This window comes from Pempheris klunzingeri, chromosome 5 (assembly GCF_042242105.1).
Source record: "Pempheris klunzingeri isolate RE-2024b chromosome 5, fPemKlu1.hap1, whole genome shotgun sequence".
Taxonomy (NCBI): Eukaryota; Metazoa; Chordata; class Actinopteri; order Acropomatiformes; family Pempheridae; genus Pempheris; species Pempheris klunzingeri.
In genome coordinates this window covers 24,859,626-24,887,084 of record NC_092016.1, presented here as the reverse complement: position 1 = coordinate 24,887,084, position 27,459 = coordinate 24,859,626, and the positions used below count along the sequence as shown (strand labels likewise).

The 27,459-nt window shown below is 43.4% G+C and overlaps 1 protein-coding gene across 1 annotated transcript; it reads left to right on the top strand.

The window, feature by feature from the left end:
- Nucleotides 1-7,879: 7,879 nt before the first annotated feature.
- On the top strand, nucleotides 7,880-27,150 carry tead1a (TEA domain family member 1a). The gene is made up of 11 exons (XM_070830505.1): nucleotides 7,880-8,111; nucleotides 14,684-14,748; nucleotides 16,801-16,863; nucleotides 19,889-20,020; nucleotides 20,197-20,246; nucleotides 20,793-20,854; nucleotides 22,000-22,127; nucleotides 23,398-23,562; nucleotides 26,030-26,170; nucleotides 26,256-26,408; nucleotides 26,558-27,150. The coding sequence occupies exons 1-11, from the start codon at nucleotides 7,907-7,909 to the stop codon at nucleotides 26,669-26,671; spliced, it is 1,278 nt and encodes a 425-aa protein (XP_070686606.1). The 5' UTR covers nucleotides 7,880-7,906; the 3' UTR covers nucleotides 26,672-27,150.
- The last annotated feature ends 309 nt before the right edge of the window (nucleotides 27,151-27,459 follow it).

Here is a 27,459-nt window from a genome sequence, read left to right as displayed (position 1 = left end):
CCGACCTGTGGAGCCCGGGGACATCTGCCGTCCACTGGTCTGTGATGAAGCTTAGTGAGGGACACAGTTTAACAGAAAGAGGAACATGAAATAATCAGCCTGTGCAAATAAAACCAGCTCCATCCTTTTAAATAAGTTACTACACACCAGCATGGCTACGGGATGCACAGCTGCCACATTCTCTGCCTCCTAACCTGCATCCGTCTAAATAAAGCAGTACCCAAGTTTTAATGGACCACAGATGGAAAACACAGTTCAGGGGCTAATTCATTTTGGGTGTGTGTGTGTGTGTGTGTGTGTGTGTGTGTGTGTGTGTGTGTGTGTGTTTTAGGCAGTGGAGATGAGAGCAGAGCATCTGTTAGCCGTAGAGGATGTAATTGTGGCGGAGAGATGGATAGATGGAGTTCACTATTTTCACATTCATGCAGCCACTGTTCCTTTACTAGGTGTGGAATACGACTCACACGCGCGCACGCACACACACACACACACACACACACACACACACACACACACACACACACACACACACACATAAACACACGTGCGGTTTCTGTCTCAGCACAACGCTCCCGAGCTCACACTTATTAAATGGTGTTGGTATTGCTGCAACCTCCCCAGGCCTCTCTTTCTACTGGTGGAGGATATTGTGTCCTGTGTGTGTGGATGTTAGTGTGACAGCACCACCACCCCACCCCCCACCCCTCCCCAGGAAGAGGCCGGATAATGGCTCGGTCTGACTCAGCAAAAACTGGTGGAAGAAAAAGAATAACAGAGAGCTGCTAGCTAAACCTTTTACCGTCAGATTTCCAATAGGAAATAAGCACTTCACTGTATCAGTGTGCAGTCTGTGACCAATTACTGTGTGTGCATAAATGTTCCTCTGTGAGCAGAGATGGTGAAATAATGAGGAGTGCATGCTGTGAATCACAGCCTCTTCACCACTCATAAAGCAAGTCTCTCTCACTTTCTCTGTCTTTCTCAAGTGCGTATTAGCGCAGAGGAACAATAAAAGAAGCTCTACTGGTTTTGTTTCACTGACGCTGCTTTTTCATTCGGCCTAATGAATATCTGGCTTTGTTTGTTTTAAACATGAATTCAGGTCAGAACTAATCAAACCAACTAGAGACTTTCATAAAGATAATTATTTTTTCTCTGCATTGTGCAAGATGAGTTTGTCGGTAATGGATTAATTGAAAACTGTGACTACGTAAAGAGTGGATGCAGAGTTGTGCGTCAGCGCCAAGACAAAATTAGAGAGCTGATTTAAGCCAACCTTAGAAATGGAGGCCCGAAAGAGTTCAGTCTGCACGGAAAATACTCGTGCAGTCTGATCGATCATTTCCATAAAACTAGCGAGCAGAGACGAGCGCCCTTCCAGGTTTAGTACCCACGACATGGCTGTTGGATATGTCTGCCATTATACATCAAAGTGGTATGAAGCTTCCCGTCGATTGTTTTTCAGCGCACAGTATCTTCCCTTAAACATTTCAGGTAAAAATGCACCATCTCAAATTGTGCTTCAGGCTTGTTTTCGGTGTCGGTAGAGATTGGAGCCGCACTCACCCGCACTTCAGTCAAGATTCAGCCGAAACTAAACAGTCCAGTTTGTGGGAAATCGTCACAATAATAGTTGTGTAGCCTCGTGAGAAAGGATTCCTTCTTTTTCTGCTTGTTTACCTGCACAGCTCTTGCCAAACTGTTTCTTACATGAGTGGATCATAAGGAGATCCCACTAGCACTACATCCAAGTGCGAATGCAGCCTGGATGCAGTGGAGGCATTACGCCGGGCGCGGTCAGAGCCGGTCAGGTCCTTGTGTGTCCTCTTACGACCACATGTGTGTAGTTCACCCCCTCTGACCACACCGAGGGACGGCCCAATTTACTCTAGTGTGTGGAAAGCACAACGAATCTCCCAAACACACGCTGGGCGATTGCAAGTGGGCGATTACAGGTGATTCGCTGACGCCAGACAAGTTGCTTAGAGTTTCAGAAGCCGCTGTGCATGGAGACATCTCTAGCTGTTGGGTTGGGTGCTAATATGAGAGAGTTTCATCTGTGGTTAGCGGTTGTTGCCGGTGTTACAGATGCCATCAAATGGGAGAAATAGCAGAAAACTGACGAGAAGAGATCGTTCCAAACATGTTTACGTGTCAACTGCAGTGTGGAGAGTTATCTGGACACAGTCTGGATGGTTCTGGATGAGGTTTTGTCCTTTTCCACTGTGAAAAACAGATATTGGATCTATGAAAATGGTAAATTCTTTACTTCTCACATGGATACAATACGTTAAAATCTTCATAGTTAATTGTATTTTTCTTGATGTGAGCCTTAGTAGCAATGCAGTTTTTGACCACTAGCACTGCTACTTACTTACAAGTTCTTGTGACTTCACTTGGTCACCATACACACAATACTGATACATCTTCAATAACCACTCCACACCTTCTAAACCTTAATGTACATTCATACATTCACTTAACCCAATTATATGTGTGAGATAACAGCAGGTCAACCGACATACAAATCTCAAAGCGTTGGACATTCATCACTCAACCGCGATGCTTTCAAGCTGTAGCTCTCAAGCAGCCCAGCATCCTTTTTGAATTAGCAGACTACATAATGACGTTTGCTATAACAATGCAGAAAATAGTCGTAAACGTCAAAAACACACAACGGAGTAATTCACATATAGAAAGTTTCCTTCGCCATCAATTTTAAGCAAACGAGCGCAAGTACCAGAGGGAGGAGAAATTGATTTTATGCATGTTAGATTTGTTCCTGTAGTGACAGACAGTACATCAGCTCCGGCTGAAATCATACACTTAAATACATTCTGAACATTCTGTTTGAATAACATGAGGTGTAGCTGAATGATCTTCCCTTGCAAATGATGTGTCCGCTGTGGAGGCTGTTAAAGTGGCAAGACAAATGAAGCACCCCTGAATCTATTCAGATCTGGAACGCTTTAGCGCTGAGTGTTGTGCCTTATGGTCCTTGATGCAGGAAAAAAAAGGAATACTAAAATAAGCAGAAGACAAGAAATATCACCTCAGATGCTGAATAATTCTCTTTGGGACGCAAGGGACCATTAAAACATGGCAAAACATTGTAAAGTGGAACAATGTTTGCTTTGAGGATTATGAGAAAATCCTCTTGTATAAAACCTGTGTGTGTGTGTGTGTGTGTGTGTGTGTGTGCACATGTTGGAAGCGGTTAAAACAGATGCCGTTGAGTGGTCCAATAGGAGAAGGAGTGAAAGGAACTGACTAGCCTGTGATAACACATTCAAGTTGTATACCAACAGGACCCCCTGCTGACACACACACACACACCAAAGTCCCTCTGGTAATACCGACACTCACACATCAGTTGCATTACATTTCATTACAACCTCACTGGCCTGCTTTTGAGAATATCGGGGCTGAGAGCCATGCACATTGCATGCTCACAAGCACACATGTAGTTGGCGTGTGGTGGAAGCCAGTAAGTGCTGTAAGAAAGAAGTGGAAGAGGAAGAAAGGCGACACAGAGGGAGAGCATGAGAGTCCAAGGCAGCTGCAGGACTGTGGCTGCATGCCCTGTGTGTGTTCTCCTGAGGGCTGGCACTGACACCATGAAGCCTGCTGTCCTGGCTGGAGTGGCCCGGGCCTGCCTGGTGACAGAGACACACAGAGGGAGGGAGGGAGGGAGGGGGGGACCCAGGGCGCAGAGGAGTCGCCCAGTCAGAGTTGATTGTTGTGTGACTAATGTCTCTCTCCAGCGTCCATCTGCTGCTGGGCCCCTCTTATGCTCACGTCTCCTGAGCCTCACTGTGGTGCTTCTGTTAACCCTCAAACCTCCTCACTTTTCGTCTTTTCTCTCCCACCTACTCATCCCTGATTTTCATCCTTGTTAGCAGCTGCAAATGAAATACAAGTCCCATCTCAGATTTATCACAGTGAAGCTTTTATTAATAATCAGAATTTGGTTTCACCACCTCTGAATAATTCCATCACAAAATTAGCGTTAAGTTCTTCTTAAGGTGTTAGTAACACTAACTTGCAGTGATTTGATATGTCAGCAGCTATGATCCAACATTTTCAATCAAATGACTGTGTGTGAGGTTAAAGGGGGCGCGTGTGCTGAGAAACCTGTGAGTCTTCTCAAATCTGCAGCTCCCCTTGGCTTCACAGAGCTTTGTGGTGAGTTTCATAGTTGCTCCGACTGCTCTCAGCATTGTTTTCAGCTCTGGCAGGCAGCTGTTTTCGACGAAGCTCAAACCCACTATACACTTTAACGTTCAGCTAGTATAGATCCAGATATGTCCCTCAGCAGGTGGTGGAGACCAAAACGGAGCTGAAGGGAGAGCAAATATTGGACATGCGTTGTGTCAAGTGGACACAGGCTCGACTCAAAATGAGCGTTACATGCTGCTTCGCACCTGCTGTATGTCTAAATAATATCATATTAACTTAAACGGTGACGACATGTCAGTGTTGTGTTTACAGTTTCTTTTGGCTGCCTCCAAGTAGATAAAGAAACAATTATTGCAACGCTAAGAAAAAATGTACATCAGTTGCCAGTAGTTTGCAATATAAACAGTAGGTGTAGCATGTAACATAACTTCTTTACATGTTAAACTTAGAAATGCAGTTGGTTGGCCGGCTGATTTTTTTTTTTTTTTTTTGGCTACTTGGAGGCATCGGAATCACAACACTGACATATCACTTTATAAGTTGCCTTTTCGCACATCTAGCAGTTTGAGAGCAACATTATTATTCGGTTGGAATCGTGTTTCTGCTCACCAGGCAAACAAAGTCCAATATTCACTCTCCTTATGATTCTGTGTTTGGTCTCTACCAACTCCTGAGGGTTCTAACCGCCCCACTCTGTTCAACAGCATTGTCATTTATAAATAGTTTGTGTGGTGCAACCAGCTTTAATTAGTGATGCTGAACTCTCCACTTAGTTCATATTTAAGTTATAACTACGTTTTGAACTCCTTGGTTGAGCAGCTGCCCCGTGGACAATGTAGTTCAAACCACCAACTTCACTTACTTCTTAACTAAACCATTTGGAAACATTGCATTTATAGGGATTCATCATAACGTTATAACATTAGCATGTTTTATATGTTTCTAGAAAGAGGTCCACATACTGTATTGAACCCAGGGTCATTCTTCCTATCATATAATGTTGGAGATTACGGGAACGAAACATTACTGTGACATTTAAAGTTTCACGTTCTATAAATGACAATGTACACTATGACATCCAACACAAGGTTGAAGATTCATAGCACCCACACGTGTAGCAGTGATAATACCAGCAGCCGGTCTGGCTATGGGTTGCTGTTTGAAGGCTGCTGCACTATGATAAAAAATAGCGTTGTTGAATGTTGTGGATACAATAGAGACAAAGTGTGGCTGTGGGAATTCAGAGGCCATTGAATGTAAACGTAGGTGGCTCATTGTCACTGCTTCATCACAGGCCTTCAAAGAGGTCAAATGTTTTATGAAAAGTAAAACGTATGTATTTCTTTCTTTGCATGAGCTGAAACTGTCTATAGCCTGCGAAAGAAAGAAATTCTCTGCATTTCTATGACAACAAATATCAAAGCTACTGACTTGAGATCTATAATTTGGTTCTTTTTATTACATTTTAGCGTTCCACAGATCACAGCTGACTAAAGAGGGGAGCAAGAACCGCATTTCTATGGCAAACATGTCAGCAGTTCCTAAAAACTAAACTCATTAATCCATTTATTTTTGGACAGTTACACCATCCAGCAGACGTGGGGCTCCGTGAACGCCGACTTGGAATCGCGTTTGTGTCAAATATAATAATATAACATACTTGAATATAAGTCATATATTCGCTGTCCTGTTGGCTCTGTTTTGGTCTCCACCAACTCCTGAGGGAAATATCTGGCTCGTTAGCTGCTAAATGCTGCACTGTGTTCACTGGCCAGTCGCTAACTTTGTCTGCTGTGTCTGCTGGGCGGGTAGTTTACAGTGGGTATATCAGACTGGAAGTAAGGGAACAATGATAGCCTGTTACTCTGGAAGAAGGATAATTCACTTTAGTGTAGAAAGTTGCATATTCACAAACACACTTGCACTCTGTGTAGAGGAAACAAATCTTGTTGCTAGTGCTCAACCATACAGCCCGCTGGATGAATGAATCCTTGTTTGAATGGAAAACTGCTCGGGGAGGGCAGGAGGGAAGAGGGGAAGAAAGCCAGGGTGGGAAGTTGGAGAGGAAACGGAAATGAGAGTGAATAGAATAAGCATGGAGAGAGAACCAGTGAACAAACTCTAGTAAAAGCAGCAGATCTCATTCATTACACATGGCTGCAGAGTCTAAGCCAACGGATGTTTTCTTGCGGCCTTGCAGTGTTTTGCCCCAGGTGTTAAAAAGCGTAGAGCTTGCTCAAGTGTGCGGACGGGGTGAAAATGTGTCCAAAATGTTGCCTGCTGCTTTACATGCTTCAGTTGCATGTGTGCGCGTGCACACTGTCAAGTGTAATTGTGTTAAAATTAGCCAGACACACACACACACACTCTCACACACACACACACACACACAAAGTATACACACACTGACATACACTTCACACTGCAGGCTTGTTCAGGCTGTGGCAAGGGACAGAGCATGGGAAGTGTGAACAGTATAAGACCAGACAAAATGACATGTGTTCGCCTAAGGAGCTGGCACTGTAATTGTGTGTGTGTGTGCATATGTTGGTGTGTGAGTGTGGTGTGTACTGCGCCAACCCTGCTGTTTACCGTGGGGGATTTTAGAAGAATTGTAGGCAGCTGGCAAGCCCCTTTATCCTTTTTTCCCTCCTAAATCTGCTAGTAGCTGTGTGTAGTAGTGGTCTCTGTCTGTTTATCTGTCCGTCTGTCTGTCTGTCCCTCATTCACTTGCTCCACTTGTGTGCGTGTGAACTTGATGTTGGGCTACCACAATGGCTTAACAACATAGGCAATTTCCAACATGAAAAGAAGCAATAATTTCCCAGTAGCAGCTGGGGTACAGGCCTACAATGTGTTGATCAGAACTTAATAATGAACTAGAAAATATTTTCTTGGTAAAAATACAGAGGTAATATCAGCTTGAATGAGGGGAAAATGGCCCATTATATTTGTCCTGTTTTCTGAAATGAAATTCTGGCTTGTGGTGGAAAAATTAAAATTTGTGAAAAGTGAAATCCAAACTTTCTTCTGAACGACAGTGACAAATACGCGATACAGAGACTTTCAGCATTTCAGGATCATGTTATGTAGATCTCACAACATACTGTATTGATAGAATGGTAACACCATACTCAGGCTCATTGCAACTCGTACTTCAAAACGTCACCTGTCACTGACAAAGGCCTTCGTATGTGGTTTTGCCCTGTGAAACTCTGACTTGTGTCAACAGAAAGTAAAACTGTGTTTTATTTCTTTTGATGTTGAAGCGTTGCACCTCAGCCTGAAACAAAATGGGGTAATGTAAAAAAAAAAAGTAAATATCTGCTTTTACTTTTGCGGTGTGCCACATGTTTGCATGTATGCCAAGAGTAGAACCATTTGACTTTGAGCCAATATTGGAGCCACCAATATAAAGTTACTGTGCACAACTTACATCACAACTAATCCAATACTTTTCTTGTCTGTTTTTTCCATTTTAGGGTTCCTGCTGTCCGACGTTGGGTTTCAGGCCAGCCAGCTGAGTTGTCTGCAGTCTACCAGCCATTTACAGTATTATTATTAGCATTCAGTAGTTGTCCACAACTAGCTGTCCCCTCTGGGAGTTCATTATTGCCTTAGTATTAGCATTAGCTTGAGTTTAGGCTTTTACCACATCACCGTCTTGGCTTCAAACCATTTGCATTAGGGCTGAGTACGCGTTGGCTAGTGAACGTCAGCTGCCAGTATGGAGCGAGGTAGCTGGAGCGGCAGTGAGAGTGCAGGGGAGGACATGGACAGACTGAGTGACTCGGGCGGGGATAAGACCATGGACGGGGACCCCGAGGGGGTGTGGAGCCCTGACATCGAGCAGAGCTTCCAGGAGGCCTTGGCCATCTACCCACCCTGTGGAAGGAGGAAGATTATTCTGTCAGACGAAGGAAAGATGTACGGTGAGTGATGCTGGAGAAGTCTTTACCCCCACCCTACCTCCTGACCTGAGTTCTTATTTCTTTTAAACCATAGAATTATTATCAGATCTTATATAGTTATTATTCCCCCCCCCCCCCTCTTTTCGGCATCCCTTTATATCAATACATTTCTGTAGTGATGAGCCATGGTTGGTGTGGATCATTCCGATTGGACAACGCTAATTCACGCAGTGTGTTGTGGTAGAATGTGACATCCCTGCACAGTGTTATAAACACATCCAGTGATTGGCTGGCCAAGTGTTTGCGGCGGAGTGTCAGACTGTGATAATTAGTGGACAGACGGCTGTGTGGGGGCCGTCTCTCAGGGCCTCGAGTGTCAGAGACACAGGAAATAAAGATGAACTGTAAGAGAGAGAAAATAGAGGCGTCCTATAGGTGCATCATGTGTGCGTCTCCGAGAATGAGCGTGACACAGAGAGAGAGAGTCTACGTATGTGTGTGTGTGTGTGTGTGTGTGTGTGTGTGTGTGTGTGAACTAATAGAGTGATGAACAGATGGTCCTCTGGCTGCCACCAGCTGCGCCTCCCTCCCTCTCTCTTTCACTCTGTCATTTTTTCCCCCTTTTCTCTCTCTCTCTCTCTCTCTCTCTCTGTATGTAGAGTGCACTCTAGTGATTTCTTTATGATACTGCTTTAGTTTTAGGCTTCTAAGAATTAAATTAAATCCCAGATATTATTTTGATAGTATCATATTTTTCTGAGTACATTCCATACATTTGCCTTACCTCATGGTCCTGATGGATTTAAAACCACACTAGATGACCAAAAGTATGTGGAGCCAAAGACATCAACTACATGTATTTGTTGAACATCTCGCCACTGTAGCGTGAGTAGTCTGACTCGCAGTCGTGATGTGTTGGGTTAAGGTCAAGGCCCTGTCCACAACAACCTCCGAAAACCAGCTCTTTAAAGCTGCGCTGATGTTTTCACATGAACAATGAGAAGAATTGATATGTGGAATGTGAGAGGTGTTGCTTGATGTGTTGAAGTGCTTTCTAACACATAACTTCATGAGATGATAATGTGTCAGTGTTGTTTACAGCTTGTTGCCCAGTCCCAAAGTGGCTAAAAACATTCCCTTCAAAAGATAGATTAATGCAGCTTTAATAAATTGTTCTTGTGCATGGGGGCATTTTAAAAAAGTGTTGGGTGAAAGATGCATGAAATAACATTGAAATAACACTTTCCCTTCATTTAAACAAAGGGTGCCAAAACAGTCTAAGGTCAAAAGTACACAACAGTATGCATGCACACTGGTGTCCATTTACTTTTGGCCACACGTAGTAGTGTGCTCATGTTGGGAAGCACAACGCCAACTGAAATGCTGACCTACAGAAGTCACACTGATGCTAAAACTCCTATTACAGCTCCCCCGTGTTATTGATCGGGCACCAATCAATGGGGCTCACTCTGTTCTCTGCCTCGGTGGCATGTCCAGCACTGATTGTTTACCTTGTTGACTTTGTGTCCAAGTTGTTGACACGTTTATCACTGTGACCTAATTGAGTTAGACGGTGTCTGTTTTCAGAGGCAGAGCAGGAAAGCTGAAATGGCGAGAAGGGATGAGCAGCATTTGGCAAAGAATCCACGAGGTTTTAATCGTTCCTAGAACATCTGTGCAAGCCAGAATTATGAAACTCTATCTAGTTTGTTTTTATTTTTGGCTCATGATGCACATGGAAAAGGACGGGCTCTCATTTTTATTCATGCATGCAGTCTTTTGCAAGAAAAAAAAACCACAGTTATGTTTTTCTACTTAAGCAAAACCAACACAGTGTAAGCACACAGTCTTGGGTGACTTTAAATACTTTAAACTACTTTCTTTGCTATTCAAACCTCAATGTCATTAATGGTGGTTTTGTGGTTTCCTTGAGCATAACATTAAAGGTCAAATGAGTGGCAGGTGAGTATTCCTACAGAAAAGAAAGAGGTAATATTTGATGGGCAGGAGACTTATGTGGGTCTAAAAAGACCCCCCCCCACACCCCCTGTGGCTTCAGGGAAATGCACTGAAATAGAAAAGAAGGAAAATGTGCAAAAGTGCTGGGATGAACTTAGTGGGAGGGAAGACTGGAAAAATCATAAATGGATGCGTATGAAAGGGAGAGAGAATGAAAAGGTGAATAATAGTGCTATTATCCTTGGCAAGGGTACACCAGAGGTACAATGTAATGGCTTTGTCCCACACAGAAACATCATATGGATCTACTGGGCGGATATGAAAGTCATTTAATTGGTATTGAACCTTGTCTGTCTCTTAATCTGTGGATCAGGAACATGACCAAAACAGATGTGTTGGAGAAGGCTACAACATACTGTGAATGCTAGTGGGGGAAGTATAGACCTCGGCGATGTCACAGACGGCAAATATCACTCCTAAATATCTTCATTACAGTTGAATTAAAATCCAGTGTTGTTGTATTGTATAAAACATTCCTGTATTCCCCGAGTTGAATTGAAAATTGAATTTCTGCTATATGGAAGTTAAGCATCACATCCTTCATCAGGGCTGAAAGGTCTGGTCTACATGCTGACATAATCTGAAGTAGTTACTCTGCTAAATATGTGACCCCCGTTGAAAAAACGAAAATGAAGTTAGACATGCTCTGAAACGAGAATGGAGAATGAAGGTGAACCAATTTTCATATCGCAGGCTGTTTACAGGTCTTACGGAGTACTGCTGCATGTGTAGGGGAAAAAGTTGTGGCCTTTGTCTGATAAATTGCCTCATATGACGTCACTTGAGTCAGTGTCTCAGAGGGGCTGAAGACTACGAGTCTGAAAAAATGAGAAAAAGGAAAGGAATGAGCTTACTGGGCCTCTGTAACCCGCTCCCCATCCCTGCTGGAGGCTAGGGTGCATTAGCCACTACTAGCATAACACATCCCAATCTCTGACTGAAATGTCGGTGGCCAGCTTGCATTGTGGGTAATGCAGGCGGCAGGTTTTGTCAAGAAAAGAATGCATGGAGTGTGTGTGTCTCTGTGACAATGCATATTATTTTAATTAGTACTGAGCCTCAATACTTTTTAAATACTGCCTGATAAGTGGGTTAACTTCAAACATCTGGCCCGATTTTTAATGTCCTTGCCCAAGCGTGTGCAACTTTACACTTAATTTAGGCAAATAAATTGCACATTTTAGCATATTTCGGGAAATATCAGGCTCCTGTTTCTCTGTCAAAACAAAAGCAGTGTTTTGGTGCTAGAAACAGGATTGATGAGGCCAAATAAGTCTGAACCAAAACAGTAAAGACGGCATGTTAATGTTGCTGCGTGTCTGCTGGGTGGCAAAAAAATAAAAATGAATAAAACAATGAGCTGAAAGACAATAAATCACTATGTGGAGCTAAAGGAAAGTGCAGAAGTGTGTGATAGTTCTTCTCAGTACCCATCTTACATTACAATCAGTCATTAGATCCATGGTTGGTATATGAACCATTAGAATATGAATGGTCGGTGCAGCTTTAAATAAAAAGGGGTTCAAAATGAATATCTATCTATATATAAAAATATTTATAGTTCCCAAATTAGTCGTAGAAAACATTCTTCAGGCATTTATAGGCAAAACTAAGCCTCTATACAGTCCCACATTATTAACCTCACAGGCCTAAAGACAGATGGATTACACCTGGTATCCTATGGAAACATCACATGAGTATGGTAGACTGTCACATAATGAAATGACCAACATGTAGCTCCACAATGATAGAAAAATGCTGATATAATGAAAACAAATTCTATTACTGACTATTATACTGTCCCAACAGGCACAATTTTAAAAAAGCGATTATTAAAAGAGTTTAGAATCTGTTCCTTCATATCTTCATTGTAACGGTCGGCCGACTGTGCAGGTGACGTCATGTGACAGAAACATGTCCAGTGTTTGGTTCCTGTTTAAAGGACCTGACAGCTGATTGTAATAAATGAAAGATTAACCGTGTGGTCAGCAGGAGCAGTGACGTTTGTACCTGAAATGACATTGTGAGAAACTCAAATTATGACATGTGCTGAGTGCTGTATGATTGACAGGTGGTTTTCGGGAGGTGCACCACTGTACCAGATGGAAACTAAAATGAATCGGGTCAAATCTCAGGCTCGCCTCTTTAAAACACTTAAATTGTGCGGGGGATGTTGGAGCGGGCACAAACTCCCATTGGGCCTGAGTGAAGCCAGGCTCTGGGCCAGAGCTCGGCCCCTGTGGTCTCTGAGGTCTTCCCAGAGTCCACAACAATACTCACCACTCCGCTGCAGCCTTGTTAGTGAGCGCAGTCAGCGAGGTGGGGAACTTATTCTGAAAGGGTTTTGAAGCTATTCTTTAAAGCAGCTGAGGCTCTTAATCAGTCTGTTAACTGAGAGACGGTAAGTGGCTGCAGTATTGCTTTTACAGGAGGCCGGAAAAGAAAAGTTTTCCAAAGTACAGCAAAACATACAGGAAGCTGCAGATGTGGATATATTACTCATTCTCACAGGTATTTCTGTGCCCAAATCAGTCTATAGTTTGTTTCTAGTGTTTCCATGGTTGCTGCCTTGTGGAAAGTACTGAGTTTCAGTCTCTTTGTCTGAATTTTGTCATTTCCTCATTTGGATTTCATCTTCACATTTTCTGTAATTTGAGTCACTTTTACATTTGATCTCATTATTACAAGTCTGCTTCTTGTTCCTTTTGTTTTTGTGGATCTCTCATGTTCTCGAATCTTTGCTGAATGAATCCAGAATCCCAGAACTGGCATGTTTGTTCTGTGCTTTTCGAGTGTGTCATCTCCCTCAATATCTGCTCGTACACAGAGTGGCTTCAGCCTGCAGATAGAGAGGGGGGGTGGTGGTGGTGGTGGTGGTGGTGGTGGTGGGGGGTGCTTCTGTTCGTCACGGTTAATGACCATCTGACTTTGGCCTTGAAGTCTTTCACTGAGCCATGAGAGGGAGAGGGAGAGAGGGAGAGAGGGAGAGGGAAGGAGGGAGGGAGCAGAAGGAAAGCCCATTCACTACAAGAGGGACAGAGGAGGGGAAAACAGGAATAGCCAGAACAGGGGTGGATGGATGGACGAAGCGGGTGTGTGTGAGCGTGTGTGTGTGTGTGTGTGTGTGCGCGCTAGAGTTTTTTTAAAAAGAGGGAGGGCGAGAGTGAGGGATGTGTGCCGCAGGGTTAGTGAAGGATGATAATTCACCGTTAAGCCTCCTAGAAAGACCAGCTGGCCCCTCTGGAGTCAGATGTCAGCCTCCGCAGCCAGGACTCACTCTGTGTGTGTGTATGTTGGCACTCATGCATGCATATATATGTGTGTGTGTGTATGTGTGTGTGTGTGTGTGTGTGTGTTTGCGTGTGTGTGCTGTCGTCAGTCGCAGCTTTTGACCGCTAGAAGGAAAACACCTGCATGGGGAGCTGTAGATTTTATCAGTCTAAGCTCCCTATCTCGGTGAGAGTGGGATTGGTCAGAACACACACACACACACACACACACACACACACACACACACACAAACACACATGCACACACACCATCTGCTAGTTAGTTAGGGCTATTGTTGCGAGCCATTTGGGTAGTGTGTAGAGGTTTGGCTTTGTGCTGATCTTGACCATCAGTTGGCCAGCTGGCCTGACTTTGGTTTTCCTCTTGGTCGGAACAGAAAACAGGCCAGGAGACGAACAGAGAGCCACGGAGCACCAAACATGCTCGTTAACAAGTAAAATAACAGACAAATTACATTATTTCATAAAATATTTAAAACTAACCATCGTCTTTGAATTTTTGAGGACTCTAAATTAGTAACCTGCTCAGACTGTGGAGGCCACTGTTGTACAACACTGCATCTATCAACTAATCTGTGTTATACATGAGCACACACACACACACAAACACACACACAAACACACACACACACACACACACACACACACACACACACACACACACACACACACTTCTCTGTCACAGGTTTTCTGGATGTAACGTTGCGGTTTTCTGCTTCTTTTCTCTCTCGGTCTCCCTCTCCCTCACTAATCTATACTAGCCAGGTCATGCTGAGTCTGCTGTGCTCCCTATTGAATGGGTTGAATTATTCAGCATTGTAAGCGTGCGTGTGTGTGTGCGTGTGTCTGTGTGTGTGCGTGTACGTGCACACACGTAAGCATGGGTACAGCTGGCCTGCTGGTTCCTTTAATCAGGGGACGGCCGGTCTGCATGAATGCCTGTATTGTTGGGTCATGTGTATTCAGGGCCATGGCGTGTGTGATTTTGTGTGTGTGTGTGTGTGTGTGTGTGTGTGTTTGGAGGGCTCAACAGGGGTATTCGGTGATTACAGCGCTACTGTGTGAAACTGCACGTCACAGGGTCGTTGGGTCAACAGCATTAAATCAGGCACTAAGTTGTTTGCCAGGGTCACTTTATTTCTGCATGTGATTGTCTGTGAGAAAGAAAGATAGTTCATATAGGGTTTAACGTGTGTGTGTGTGTGTGTGTGTGTGTGTGTGTGTGTGTTAGAGAGAAAACAGCGTGCATTTTTCATCTTGGTGTCCTGTGTCTTTTCCCTCTAGGTCGAAATGAGCTGATAGCCAGATACATCAAACTCCGAACAGGCAAGACGCGGACAAGGAAACAGGTAATAATGGGAGTGTGCATTAAATCCAATCACACTGTCTACAGTATGTATCACAGCATATCACATTAGACAGACATGATGAGGGAAACGGTGCTAACTGCAGGGATGAAAAGAATGGTAGAAAGGCTAAAGAGATGGTCAGTGGTTAAGTTCGGACGACGGATTGAAGCGATTTAAAGCTGCATTTTGCAAGATTTTATGTGTCCATTTTCCTCATTAGGAGAAACTTGGGAAAGCTGGTCTTCGTTACCCTGAAACAATACTTAACTGATATTATTTTACAGGATCTCTGAGCAGTGTTGATGCCACAGCAAATGTCCAAGGTGGGGCACGAAGCTTATAGCGGTGGGGGGGCACCAAATTAGTGTTGAGTGGCCTGAAAGTTCCCCAGGAACCGTCCAGAAAGAAATCACAGAAATAGTGCATTCTCCTCAATTCTCCAATAATCTGACTAAAAATACACAGTGAAATCTTAAGTTTAAAATAAATACAAGGACACACATGCGAGGACACAACTTTCTTTCATAATCATTTTTCTTTTAATTCGAGCCGTTGTTTCCCTGTTAATGATCTTTTGGTTTGATGCTACATTGCGGAGCCATTTTTAAAGTCTGTTTCAATAAGATCACTGATCATCCCTCCGGCGTGTAATAACGTGATGATGCTTTGCGGCTGCGTGAGGCGAATGAATGGTATGGCCGCCGTGCGTAATGGCGGCTCTTGCTGTGCTTTTGGAGCTGTGACATTGCACTAATTCAGCTTTTCTTCTCACTGACATGTCTAGTGAGTGTGGAGCAGGCGCAGGTAAACAGATGCTTAGGAGTGTTTCCACTTAGGGCTCGTTATCGTGCGTCCCGTCCCACAATGAGAGAGATTTACAGAACAGATTAGTGATGTGTGTATTGCAGTAACATCTAGCTGCAGTTTGCTCCGCGGATCGTTTGGGGTCTGGTAAAAAGAAACATCCTGATTGATAATGGATGGGTTGTGGGTGGGGTAAAGTAACTTGTACAATGTCACAGCGTTCCAAACTTTTAAGCGAGGGGCACAGTAACTGAAGTGTGGGGTGGGTGCACTGCTCCTTGGCGCCTCCTGGTGGCGTTGTGGTGCGAGCTTTGACAAATATGATATTACCTGTTTTCATATTACCAAAAACATGTCATGTCAACGTTTCTAAAGTTGACGAGAAATGTCACTTTCCTGCTTAAAGCAGGAATTAAACTGCTTTCAAATTAAGGCTAGACGTTAGCTCCAGGCTAGCTGTAGCACCATTAGCTTCGTCTAGTCTTCGTCTCAGTAAAAAATAGTAAAAGCAGGTTCCTGGGGTGTACTCAGGCCTTTGAAAGACGAAATCTTTTTAATTAAAGGATGGTCTGCTCATACACATTAAGTAGGGGAAATACTTCGGTTTATTGTTACAATACACAACAAATATGGCAGCTTCTCTGTGCTGCTAGCACGGGTCAGGCAAAACAATGAAGGTATTAGCCCTGTTTACTAGCTTCTGTTAGCAGCTATGCTGTTGTTGCAACGTTAGCAGCAAATATAAGCAAAGAAAATGACATATAATCACATTTCTGTCCAGGTAAACACAATTTTACTGAAACTGAAGTCAGTGTTATGGCTGCTAATGGAGCTTCAGCCCAACAGCTAACAGTATAGACGATGTCAAAAAAGGTAGAGGGGTACAATTTAGCCTCTGAAATACATTTGTTTAGATTTCTGAACAGGACATGAAGTGGCACCATCTGTATGTAGTATAATCATAGTATCTTAGTTCCTGGCCTGTTTTCCCAGGTGTCGCTCTCTCAAAAGATGTGCATAGATGGGTCTATTCACTGTTGTCAGGGTAGTATTGTGTGTGTGTGTGTGTGTGTGTGTGTGTGTGTGTGTGTGTACCCTTCTAGTGTGGCAATAGTCCTTTCATAACCATGGCAACTCACTGTTTGGTCCTCCGTTCTCTCTTTTCTACCCTCCAACCCCCCTCCGTTTTACCCTCTCCTCTCCTCTCCTCTCCTCTCCTCTCCTCTCCTCTCCTCTCCTCTCCTCCAGGTATCCAGTCATATTCAGGTCTTAGCCAGAAGAAAATCCAGGGAGTTTCAATCCAAACTAAAGGTAAGGGGATGAGGATGGTGTGAACAACCCTGTGTTGCGCAGGAAGGGATGTTTCCTGTTTGTTTTGTGTAAATGCAGCTGATTAGTGAGGATTTACACTGATGGCATGGATGAGCGGTGCAAGAAAAGTGCACCCTACAGAAACTTTAACATCTTACCAGAAGGAAGAAGACGTCACAGACATTCGCCCTGCTGATATTTAGATCATCGTTGTTTAAATTATCGACTTAAACCTTGTTGAATTAAGAAAACAGAGCTGTCCTGGAGCCTGTTGAGGCAATAAGACTCATCTTACCGTCTCTGCTTCACCACATAATGTACAACAGCAGTCTGGATTCAGTGTTTGTCCCTTGCTTGTTAACCTCACACTGTGGCTACGATGGATGCCTGTCACAGTGACTCCAGTATCCTAGGTGTCTAATTAGGCCCTTTAAGGTTTTCACCCCCCTCTTCCTCCTCCTCTTCCTGTCATTCTCTTATGTCCATACATTAATTCATTTGTTTCCTCTCCTCTTCCCTCCCTCTTCTTACACTCTCTCCACCCTCCTTTCAGTCTATTAATCTCTTACCCTCTGTGTCTCCTCCTCCTCCTTTTTTCCCTCTTTCTTTTCCTTCCTCGCTGTTGGTTGTAATTAACTTCATGTAAAGCAACAAAGGCGGGCTTGTTTTCCGCGAAGAGCAGTTGGAACTCCGAGTGGAAACAAAGCGGGGACTGAATTGATGTTTGCTGTCATAAAATAAATGACGGATGGAAAATTAAAATTGATAGTAAAGGTTATTTGAATCAATGTACATCTAACATTCAGTATATTAATGGGTTACAGATGATACAGTACATGTGCATAAGCTGTCTTAAACTGAAAAACAAATTCTGTTATAAAAATGGGAATCTACATTGGCAACAGTGCAATGTGGCAGAATCAATGTACTATTGCACACTATATTTCATGAAGAATATTATTGTGTAATGTGCCAAATTCTAAACTGTATATAAAATGGGGATCAAAGTTCGTCAGGCCGCAGGTTTTAAGGATATTAAGATTTGGCCATGTTAATATTGAACTGTTCTGTAACTGAATAAGACGGTAGCTGCTAATATAAGTGATATGGGCTGTGATATTAATCACAGCCTTTTATTATGGATACATCATTATGCCTGCAGCTAATTAATATTTTCATTATCTGTTAATCTGTGGATTATTTTTATGATCAGTTTTTTTACTACAGCCTGAGATTACATCCTAAAGCTCCAGGATATTCTATTTATATATCCAATTCTATAGAATAGAGAAAAACAGCCAAATGTCACATTGGAGAGGTTTAAAGTCGGAAGGAAATATTTTGGTTGAAAGATATGAACACACTGTCCTGCTGCTGGAAACAGAGCCCCAAATATATATTAATCCGCACCTGAAAATAGTCCCCAACAAATGGAACATTGGCAACCTGTTTTTTTTTTAAAGAAACAGAAATGTATACCCTCAGTGGGACCAAAGGGTTTAAGGGAGGAGTGGGGAAGTTGGAAAGTATTAACAGACAGAATAAAACGTTTTTGCTTTTGTTTTTTTCCCGCGATTTGTTGGCAATAAGGAAACCACAGAATAACTCCGAATGTATGTCACTGTAAATTACTGGCACAATTATTAGATTATACAAAAATATAATTAATAATATCTAATAATTAATCTAATAAATGAATGGTCTCAGCTGTAATAGCACAATCAAAATGCAGTATAGTCTTTCCGGCCGTTTGAACATGATGTAAGAGCTGTCCCTGCATTACAACCAAGACACATGGGTTGGTCATTTCAAAGAAATGAGTTTGGGTCAAGGATGTTATCAAACCCATATGTTTCCTGGTATTTAATATGAAAATCCAGCTTGATTCCCCTCTCAGTGCCTACTATAATGTTATTACCTCCCTTAGGAGGAGAGATTTCTCTCAGAGCCAATTAACTTGAGTGAAGCTGCCAATTAGTGATCCTCCAGCTATTCCAGCATCTCTAATTCCATTTCATTTATCTGTTTTCTGCCCCGAGTTTCATGTTGCTTTGAGTTCAGATGTTACAAATGAGCCCACAAGCTCAGACTTACTTTAAATCGTCTGTATGTAACTTTTTGCCCTGAGGTGGCAGCCTTAGCCAGTGGTGTTTTGTCTAAGGTACATTTAGCTCCGCTGCACTCTTTGTGCTCCATTCTCTCCCACTGTTGTTGCTATGACTCCCTTCCCCCCCGGGCCACGAGCCAGATCACCACACCCAAACTGTAAACGCAAAGGGGAAGGTATATTCCCTAAGTGCTCTGCAACATCACTGAGAGGCATTTTGAGGACAAACGGGGAATAAAGACATGAACGTACGTGGTCGGATACTGATTAGTGTTGGAGTTTGCTGCTAATTAGAAAGACAAAGTGAGTTCAAACTTAGTCAGGTCAGCTGCTTCCAGCAGGAAGCTCTGGTTTCTGAAAGGAAACAGTTTGCAGGACATTACCCCTTCTCTGCCTGGGGAGCTCTGACTGTCAAAAGCACTGAAACTGGAGTAAATAGTTAACTCTCCTGCCTCATAAGGAATAAATCATATTTAGTTATAAGCTCCATATTTGAAATGTCCCCCGGCATTTTCAATCAGGGATTTATTGTCTTTAAAGCAAGTTTTAGCTCTGAAGTACTAATAAAATATACAAAGAAAGCTTCCAATTTCTAAGTGTCTCTTCCACTTTCCACGATGTTTCGTACTGTTTGCAAGTGAGCCATTTCATATTGGGCAGTTGACTCAAATTGCTCTGTGGTCATTTGTGTAATCAGACAGTGGCAGTAGATCATTTTTAATTATCCTTTTAATTTTCTTTAGTATTGATAATTCAAATCATTATTCCCTGTATATGTAATTTCATGCTTTTCATGACTGGGTGTGGTGCCCTGGTGCTTGCTTTGGGTTTGGAGTGTGTTGCGGCACAATGTGAAGCATATTCAGCGTCACGACGACAACGACGAAGATTCTAACGTGTGTGTTTGTTGCCGCGCAGGACCAGAGTGCCAAGGAGAAGGCTCTGCAGAGCATCTCCTCCATGTCCTCGGCTCAGATCGTCTCAGCCACCGCCATACACAGCAAGCTCCTGCCTGGAATAGTGCGGGCCAGCTTCCCCGGCAACGCACCGGTAACACACACACACACACACACACACACTGTATTTATCTGAAGAGAATAAATAGAGTTTGGGTTTATGCTTTGTAAATGTGTGGTTTGAAGTCCTGGTACACATGTAACAACACACAGACCTCTTAAGTGTGTTATTGTGTGTGTGTGTGTGTGTGTGTGTGTGTTGCTTTTCAGCTGTGGCAGGGGATGATTCCTGGAGGACAGTCCAGTTCCGCCACAGAAGAGTAAGTCCCTCTCACCTTATACACTCGTGTCTAACATATAATTACTGATTTCAGTGTTGAACTGTGTCACTGCTTAGACGTGGGAACCACTGACCTGCATTTGTTAATGCATGACTGGTTGTATAGGTAAACTTATTGAATTCATCTTAAGGCAGTGTTAGGGCTCTTTTTTTTTTAATATGAGTAGCACATGCAGAGGGTCGTCACATTTGGTGGACTTGGATTTTAAATCCTGCTCCCCTGCTGTATCCATATCTCACATTAGTTTCTGTTCACAAGGCAAGTGGGGACCATTGTGCACCAAGTTCAAACCCCTCAGCTGCTGTTACATGATGATGATGATAATGGTAGTAAATGGTGCTGGTATAGCTTTTACTGAAATCAGAGACACTCTTGACCTCTGTTCTCCTGCCAGTGTTCATACAAGGCACAGGACAGAATTCCTTTCTGTATAATGTAGGTACAATGTGATTGGCTCGACTGCGTCTCTTCTTCTTTCAGCCTTTTTAATGCTGTCCTGTTTGTCCGTGGCTCTGTTTCTTTCAGTATCAAGCCGTTCTCCCAGCAAGCCTACTCGGTGCAGACAGCAGGGACCACCACAATCTCAGGTGAGAAGGACCACGGTGCAATTATCTCCTTTCTGCAAAGCGAACAGGCGGTCCTCACTCCTGCCATTTAGGCCACCGGCTCTCTACAGGGTGGTTTTTCACTTCTGAGCACCTGGGTCTCCACTGTGCCCTTGTGGTTTTCTTGTGGGGGTGGGGGAGGTCACAGAAGAGAAAAGGGTGTCACTATGACACAAAAATGAACAAAAAGTAATGTCTAGTGGGAATCAGTCCTACTGTTAGCAAGCTAGGCTAAACTAGTTATCTGATTTGGGGGAACATGTACTTATGTTAGTGAAATAGCTAACAGTGTGGACGCAGCGTCCAAAGGCCCTGCAGCAACATCCGTAGGGAAAGTTGACTGCTTGCTTCTAGCATAGCGGCCACCACGGGAAGCCCTCACAAACATATCCACAGCTTTTGAATATTTTAAAAATGTGGACAACAGCTCCGGTATCTGTATATAACCGGAGATATACATATATATATATATATATATATGTGTGTGTGTGTGTGTGTGTGTGTGTGTGTGTGTGTGTGTGTGTGTATATACATATATATATGTATATATACATATACATATATATATGTATATATATGTATATCTCTGGTATATGTGGTTTATCACATGCAGATGGCCCTCGGGCTCACAAGTGGGCTTATTCGGCCAGTTGACTTACTGCAGTATGGGTCTAGGAATGTAAGAAAGCAACTTTTCATCTGACCCATCTTTTGTTGTTTATTCCACAATACATTTTCAACAATTCATTGAGGTCCTTGCACGGTTGTGAATTTGACTCAGGGTGGGTGATGGCAGCTGTCAGTTACAATAGCAGGAAACTAAATGAGAAGAGAGAGCCTTTTTTTTTTTATTTCAAATGGAGCGTATGAGCTTTGAGATTTCGGCGTCCTCTCCGTTGTTACCCCCTTTTCACCTACTTTTGTCAACTGCTTTTTAGTGCTGCAGCCTGACCTGAGCCAGGCTTTGTCCATGAGACTCCAGTAATGGCATAAATTGTACACGTTCGTAGTGGAGAATAATGCTAGCATTACTGCTAACCCTGTTAAATAGCATGATTGTACACAATGGCAGTGGTGAAGTGAGGTTAAACAAACTGTGTGTGTGTGTGTGTGTGTGTGGCGCGTAGGCTACGAGCCTCCCACTGCAGCCCAAACACACAGAGAGCCAGCGTGGCAGGGTCGCTCCATCGGCACCACTAAACTACGACTGGTGGAGTTTTCATCTTTCCTGGAGACACAGAGGGACCAGGAGCCAGTGAGTACCTCACACACACACACACACACACTCACACACACACACTCACACTCACACACACACACACACACTCACACACACACACACACACACACTCACACTCACACACTCACACACGCACACACACTCACAGCGCCAGTCTACAATGAGCACTCCCTCTTGTCCCGTAAACAGATGACAGATAACCCCACAGCAGTGAACAGCGTTGAGGCCCTTTGTGTGCATCCTAGTATGAATAACCTTTGTAAAGCTCTATCTCTCTGTCTGCTCAGTCTATCTGTCATCCTGCCACGCTGTGGACTCACTGTCATTTTTCTGCCTCAGTCCCGCAGACAGCTGGCATTCATCTTGTTGCTTTCTGTTTGGACAGTTAAAAACCTCGAACTGTTCTGTGTTGACTTTGAAATAGACTCTGTTGTCAGAAGTTGTCACATTTACTGCATAATTTCTACATTATTGTAAATGACGGCCTCCCAGGTACAAACAATTCATCACAATGAACGTTTATTATTTAGGTAACATGTTAGACAAGGACAAACGTGACTACAGTTCCATGCATTGCTAAAGGAAACAGAGAATTATCACAAGTCTATCTAAGATTAAGAAGGATGTTGTTGTGTCTTGTTAAAAAAAGTCAAATCCTAAGTAATCTGACAGTTGCTTGAAACATTGTTCAAACTTTGCTTATTGTGGCATTGTTAATCTCTTTCAAATTGCATTTCCAACACGGGAAATGATAAACCAATCATTTTTCTAAACCAACACAGCTATGTGTGTTTAGTTATGAGAACACAGGTACTCTCAAGGCTTTAAAAACATATTGAATATATTTCCCTCTGAAATAAAACATTTACTATTTGTATCGTTATACTTTAAATGTACATTGCTCACATCAATGTTTACTCGCCAGCTTCTTCCCTGCCTTTGTGGGGCCTTTCTAATTATTTTTGTTTAGTATGTGGATCAGTTGACCAAGCGTACTTGTGTGCTAGTGTGAGACACAAACGAACCAGTGATAGCTCCCCTAGTTGCTGAGAAGTTAACACAACGCCTTTAATGTCTCAAGTCTGAGGACACTGCGCAGAATGTTCCATCGACCTGTTTCTCTAAATTAGATGCATTGTAAGAGAGACACGGAACAGTCCTGTAGAGGCCGCGGTGTTCACCTGAACATCAGAATGAAAAGAAAAGAGTCTCGTCTCTGTTTTTTCTGCCTCCGCGCTCGCCTATCTCAACCGTTTCCTCCCCCTCCCCCCCCCTCCCCCTGCAGCACCTGTTTGTGAACATCAGCCAGAACAGCCCGAGTTACAGCGACCCCATGCTGGAGTGCGTGGACATCAGGCAGATCTACGACAAGTTCCCCGAGAAGAAGGGCGGCCTCAAGGAGCTGTTCAGCAAGGGCCCGCAAAATGCTTTCTACCTGATCAAGTTCTGGGTGAGCAGACGAACACTCACCCACTTCCTGTGAGAGTTTGTTTTCATTCTATATCCTCTCTATGCCTGCGTCACATCCATCTGGGATATGAAGCCGTCAGATTGTGTCTGGTTATTTTGGAAAGAGTCTTTCTCACTTAGCACAATTGTTTTCCTTCATTTTGTTTTTGAAATTTCTTTGGTCATCAGAGGGCAGGGTTAGCAGTACCCCACTTTCTTCCTGTATTTTTCCACCCAGTGCCCTGCCTTTGTTTCTACTGACAGGTGTGTGTGTGTGTGTGTGTGTGTGTGTGTGTGTGTGTCTGCTGTATGTATGTATGTGTGTGTTCTTTCTTTTCACCTGGGATATGGAGGTGGTGGGTTGATGAAAGCACAGCCGCTTTGTTTGAACACCTGCTCACCTCCTGACTCACAGGCTGCTCTGTCTCCACCTGTGTGTCTGCGTACGCTTCGCACTTTACTCTTCTTTCAGTTGCAGTACGGCGAAACACTTCGCAACAGATCGCATCGCACGCTTTTCTTCATTTCTCTGTCCATCAGAGTAATGCTGCGCGTGACATGATTTGATTAAAGTCTTCCAATTGGTCCTGGCTTAGATTTTATTCTCACTGCAACTTTTCTTCCCCAAGTTACTGTTGCTAGGCCAACACTTTTAATGTTACAAGCAGAAAGGCGTGTAGGATGAGAACTTACCGCTGTGGTTGGCAAACATAGCACTATAATAGAGTTAGATTTGTTAGCAGGACAAGGTAACAGTTGCAGCTCATATTACATCAGACAAATCTGTATAATCCGTTCCTTACACTTTTGCTCGTGCGTTTTCGGTTCGCACACCCGTGTACACACCCCCAGCGTGTTGAGAAATCCAAAGCATGACAGGACTGCTGTGCCTAGTTACGGTTGCTAAGCTATGATTGGACAATTAATGGGGAATAATGAACGGTTAATTATCGAAGCACAGGACAGGATACATGGTAATGTAGCTGTGAGGTTGTGCAGTGGGTATACAGTAGGGTAGGAGTGATGAGATGTGATTGTAGCATGAAAACAAAGAGGGGGAGAGAGCGTGTGTCTTGTCGAGCGCCTCCCCTCTGAATTTAATTAAAAAGCTCTGTGATCTACCACAGTGGAGTGTGTTTCTGTTAATCTGCTGCTTTAATACAGCACAGTTTGATGCTTGTGTGTGCGTGCGTGAGTGAATGTATAAGTGGGTGACTTAGCATATGGTGTGTGTGTGTGTGTGTGTGTGTGTGTTCTCTGCGCTGAGACACACGGTGCTCCTTGGAGAACTCATTACAAATAGTACAAACCCTTCTTCACTCCTCCAGGTGCAGCACGTTCTCACTGCTCCTATTAAACAACTTCAACGACACGAAGTTACACAAGACTCTTGTTTTAGTCTCTTCCAGGATTTTTGGGAAGTGGATTTGTTTGTCACACATATTCATCAGCGCCAACGGTTTGGGTAGAAATTCCGCTATTTTAAAGGGCCGGTTCACCCAAATTACAACAAAACATTTGCTCCGTGCCTGAGATTTCAGCATCTGCTCAAATACAATGAAGGGGGAAAATAGGTTTCTCTGAAAAATCATTTAAACCCTTTTACAAGCAGCAGTGCACCAGGGGGTCAGACAGTCGTAGCTCATGCTGTGCAGGCAAACATTGTTTATTTTAAATTTAAACATTTTTAAAGCCACCAAAAATGCCAGGCTGAATTTGGTTAATTCAACCGATGCATGAGACATCTATTACAAGTCAAGTCAGTTTTATTAATATAAGCCAAAATGACAAATTTGCCTCAATGGGTTTTACTGTTTACTGGAGCATATGAGACCCTCTGGCCCGAGACACTCGACTCAGATAAAGAAAAACCTCCCTAAAAAAAAACCTTTGCTTGGGGAAGAAAGGGAGAGCAACAGATGATAGATGTGTGTTCAATGCAGAAAGACACGACAATAGTAAAATTCCATGATGGAGAAACAGAATGAGTGGAAATTAATTCCCATAAAAAACTGTCCATTCATGTGAGAAACTGTGCGCACTAGGTTTGAGTCTCAGACAGGCCAGACTGGCGCTCCACTCTGCGCTGGAAAATAACAGACTATTAGTATCCAGAGGGAAAATTACTGATTATTTTGTCCCTTTGCCTGATGGAAATTGAGCTACTACATAATTTCTTTCACACGTGCCCGATTCCAGATGGATGTAATGTTGATGAGTGGACGACCTTGTGATATCAGTTTCAGCCGTGTAATAAGGGGGTCCAGTCAGTCCTGCAGACTGAGCAGTGTGAGGACATGTTCAGCAGCCGAGCAACCAGCAGAGGGCACTGCTGGCCAACGTTTGGGTGGCAGAAGGCGGGATAATGCCTCTTCTCATGTTTGCTCTCGTGTTCCCGGTCGTGTAGATGGATCAGTGACATCTCCACTGTCATTAACTGCGCGATGTATTTGCTCTGTGGTTGCCAGGCGGACCTGAATCACAACATGCAGGACGACCCCGCCGCCTTCTACGGTGTCACCAGCCAATACGAGAGCTCAGAAAACATGACCATCACCTGCTCCACCAAGGTGTGCTCCTTCGGCAAGCAGGTGGTCGAGAAGGTGGAGGTGAGGATGGATTCAAATTGTTCTGGTGCTCTCTGGTTAATGGCAGTAATCCAGGATCGGATGGTAATTGATTTCTCTCTCTCAGACGGAGTACGCAAGGTTTGAAAACGGGCGCTTCATCTACAGAATCAGTCGCTCCCCGATGTGTGAATACATGATCAACTTCATCCACAAGCTCAAACACCTGCCTGAGAAATACATGATGAACAGTGTGCTGGAGAATTTCACTATTCTGCTGGTGAGGACGTCAGTTAATCTGTGTGTATAATTAAGTTATTCAAAATTTCCCTGTATTAACATTCACATTTAACACCTTTTTTTATCCTTTCTTTCCTCTGTGTGTGTGTGTGTGTGTGTCTGTGTGTGTGTGTGTGTGTGTGTGTCCAGGTTGTGAGCAACAGAGACACTCAGGAGACCTTGCTGTGTATGGCGTGTGTGTTTGAGGTGTCCAACAATGAGCACGGAGCACAGCACCACATCTATCGACTCATCAAGGAATAACACACTCACTTATACACACACACACACACTCTGACACGCACACACACACACACACAGACTCAAACACACACACATATAGCCTTTGCTTGGTGATTAATGGTGACATTGGAGGTAAAATGTCCAAAAAGAGAATTCTTCAAAAGTGTCTTCAGCCAAACAGCATCGACTCATTGAGGAAGGAAATGGCTGCACTCTCACTGCTGCTCACAGAACATCACAGCAATAATTAGCTAATTTTTAATTAACATCGGATAAAACACAGTATGCTGCAGAATCGCTCCCAACAGGAGCATTCCAACACATAAATATTAACTCCAACCATTTGGATGCTCATTAGCTGTAAAAGCACAGTGGCAGTGCAGCCATAGAAACACATGAGAATCGACCTGGGTTGTTTTCCCGGCAACATCCTGACTCTGATATCACCAGGAGATGTCACGGCTCCTGCTAATTGGTTTCTTCCGCTCTTTCTCATAGTAAATCTGTATTTTGCTGATGATGGAAACCAAAGTGGTATTTCTGTCATGTGTTTACGGGAAAGTCAACGCGAGGAGAAAAAAAACAACAAAATCTCACAATTTTGCCCCCTGTGACAAAAGTGTGTGTGCTATCTACCAAGATACTGACAGACACTGAAGGTCAGACCCTGTGTATCACCAATAACCAGAACTACTGCATTATCATATAGGACAGTATAGAGGTGGTTTTCTACAGATAGCCACTGCAAATTGTGTGAGCTGCATTCTTGCACAAAAAAGAGGTTTGTCCCAAAGAAATGAAATCAAATT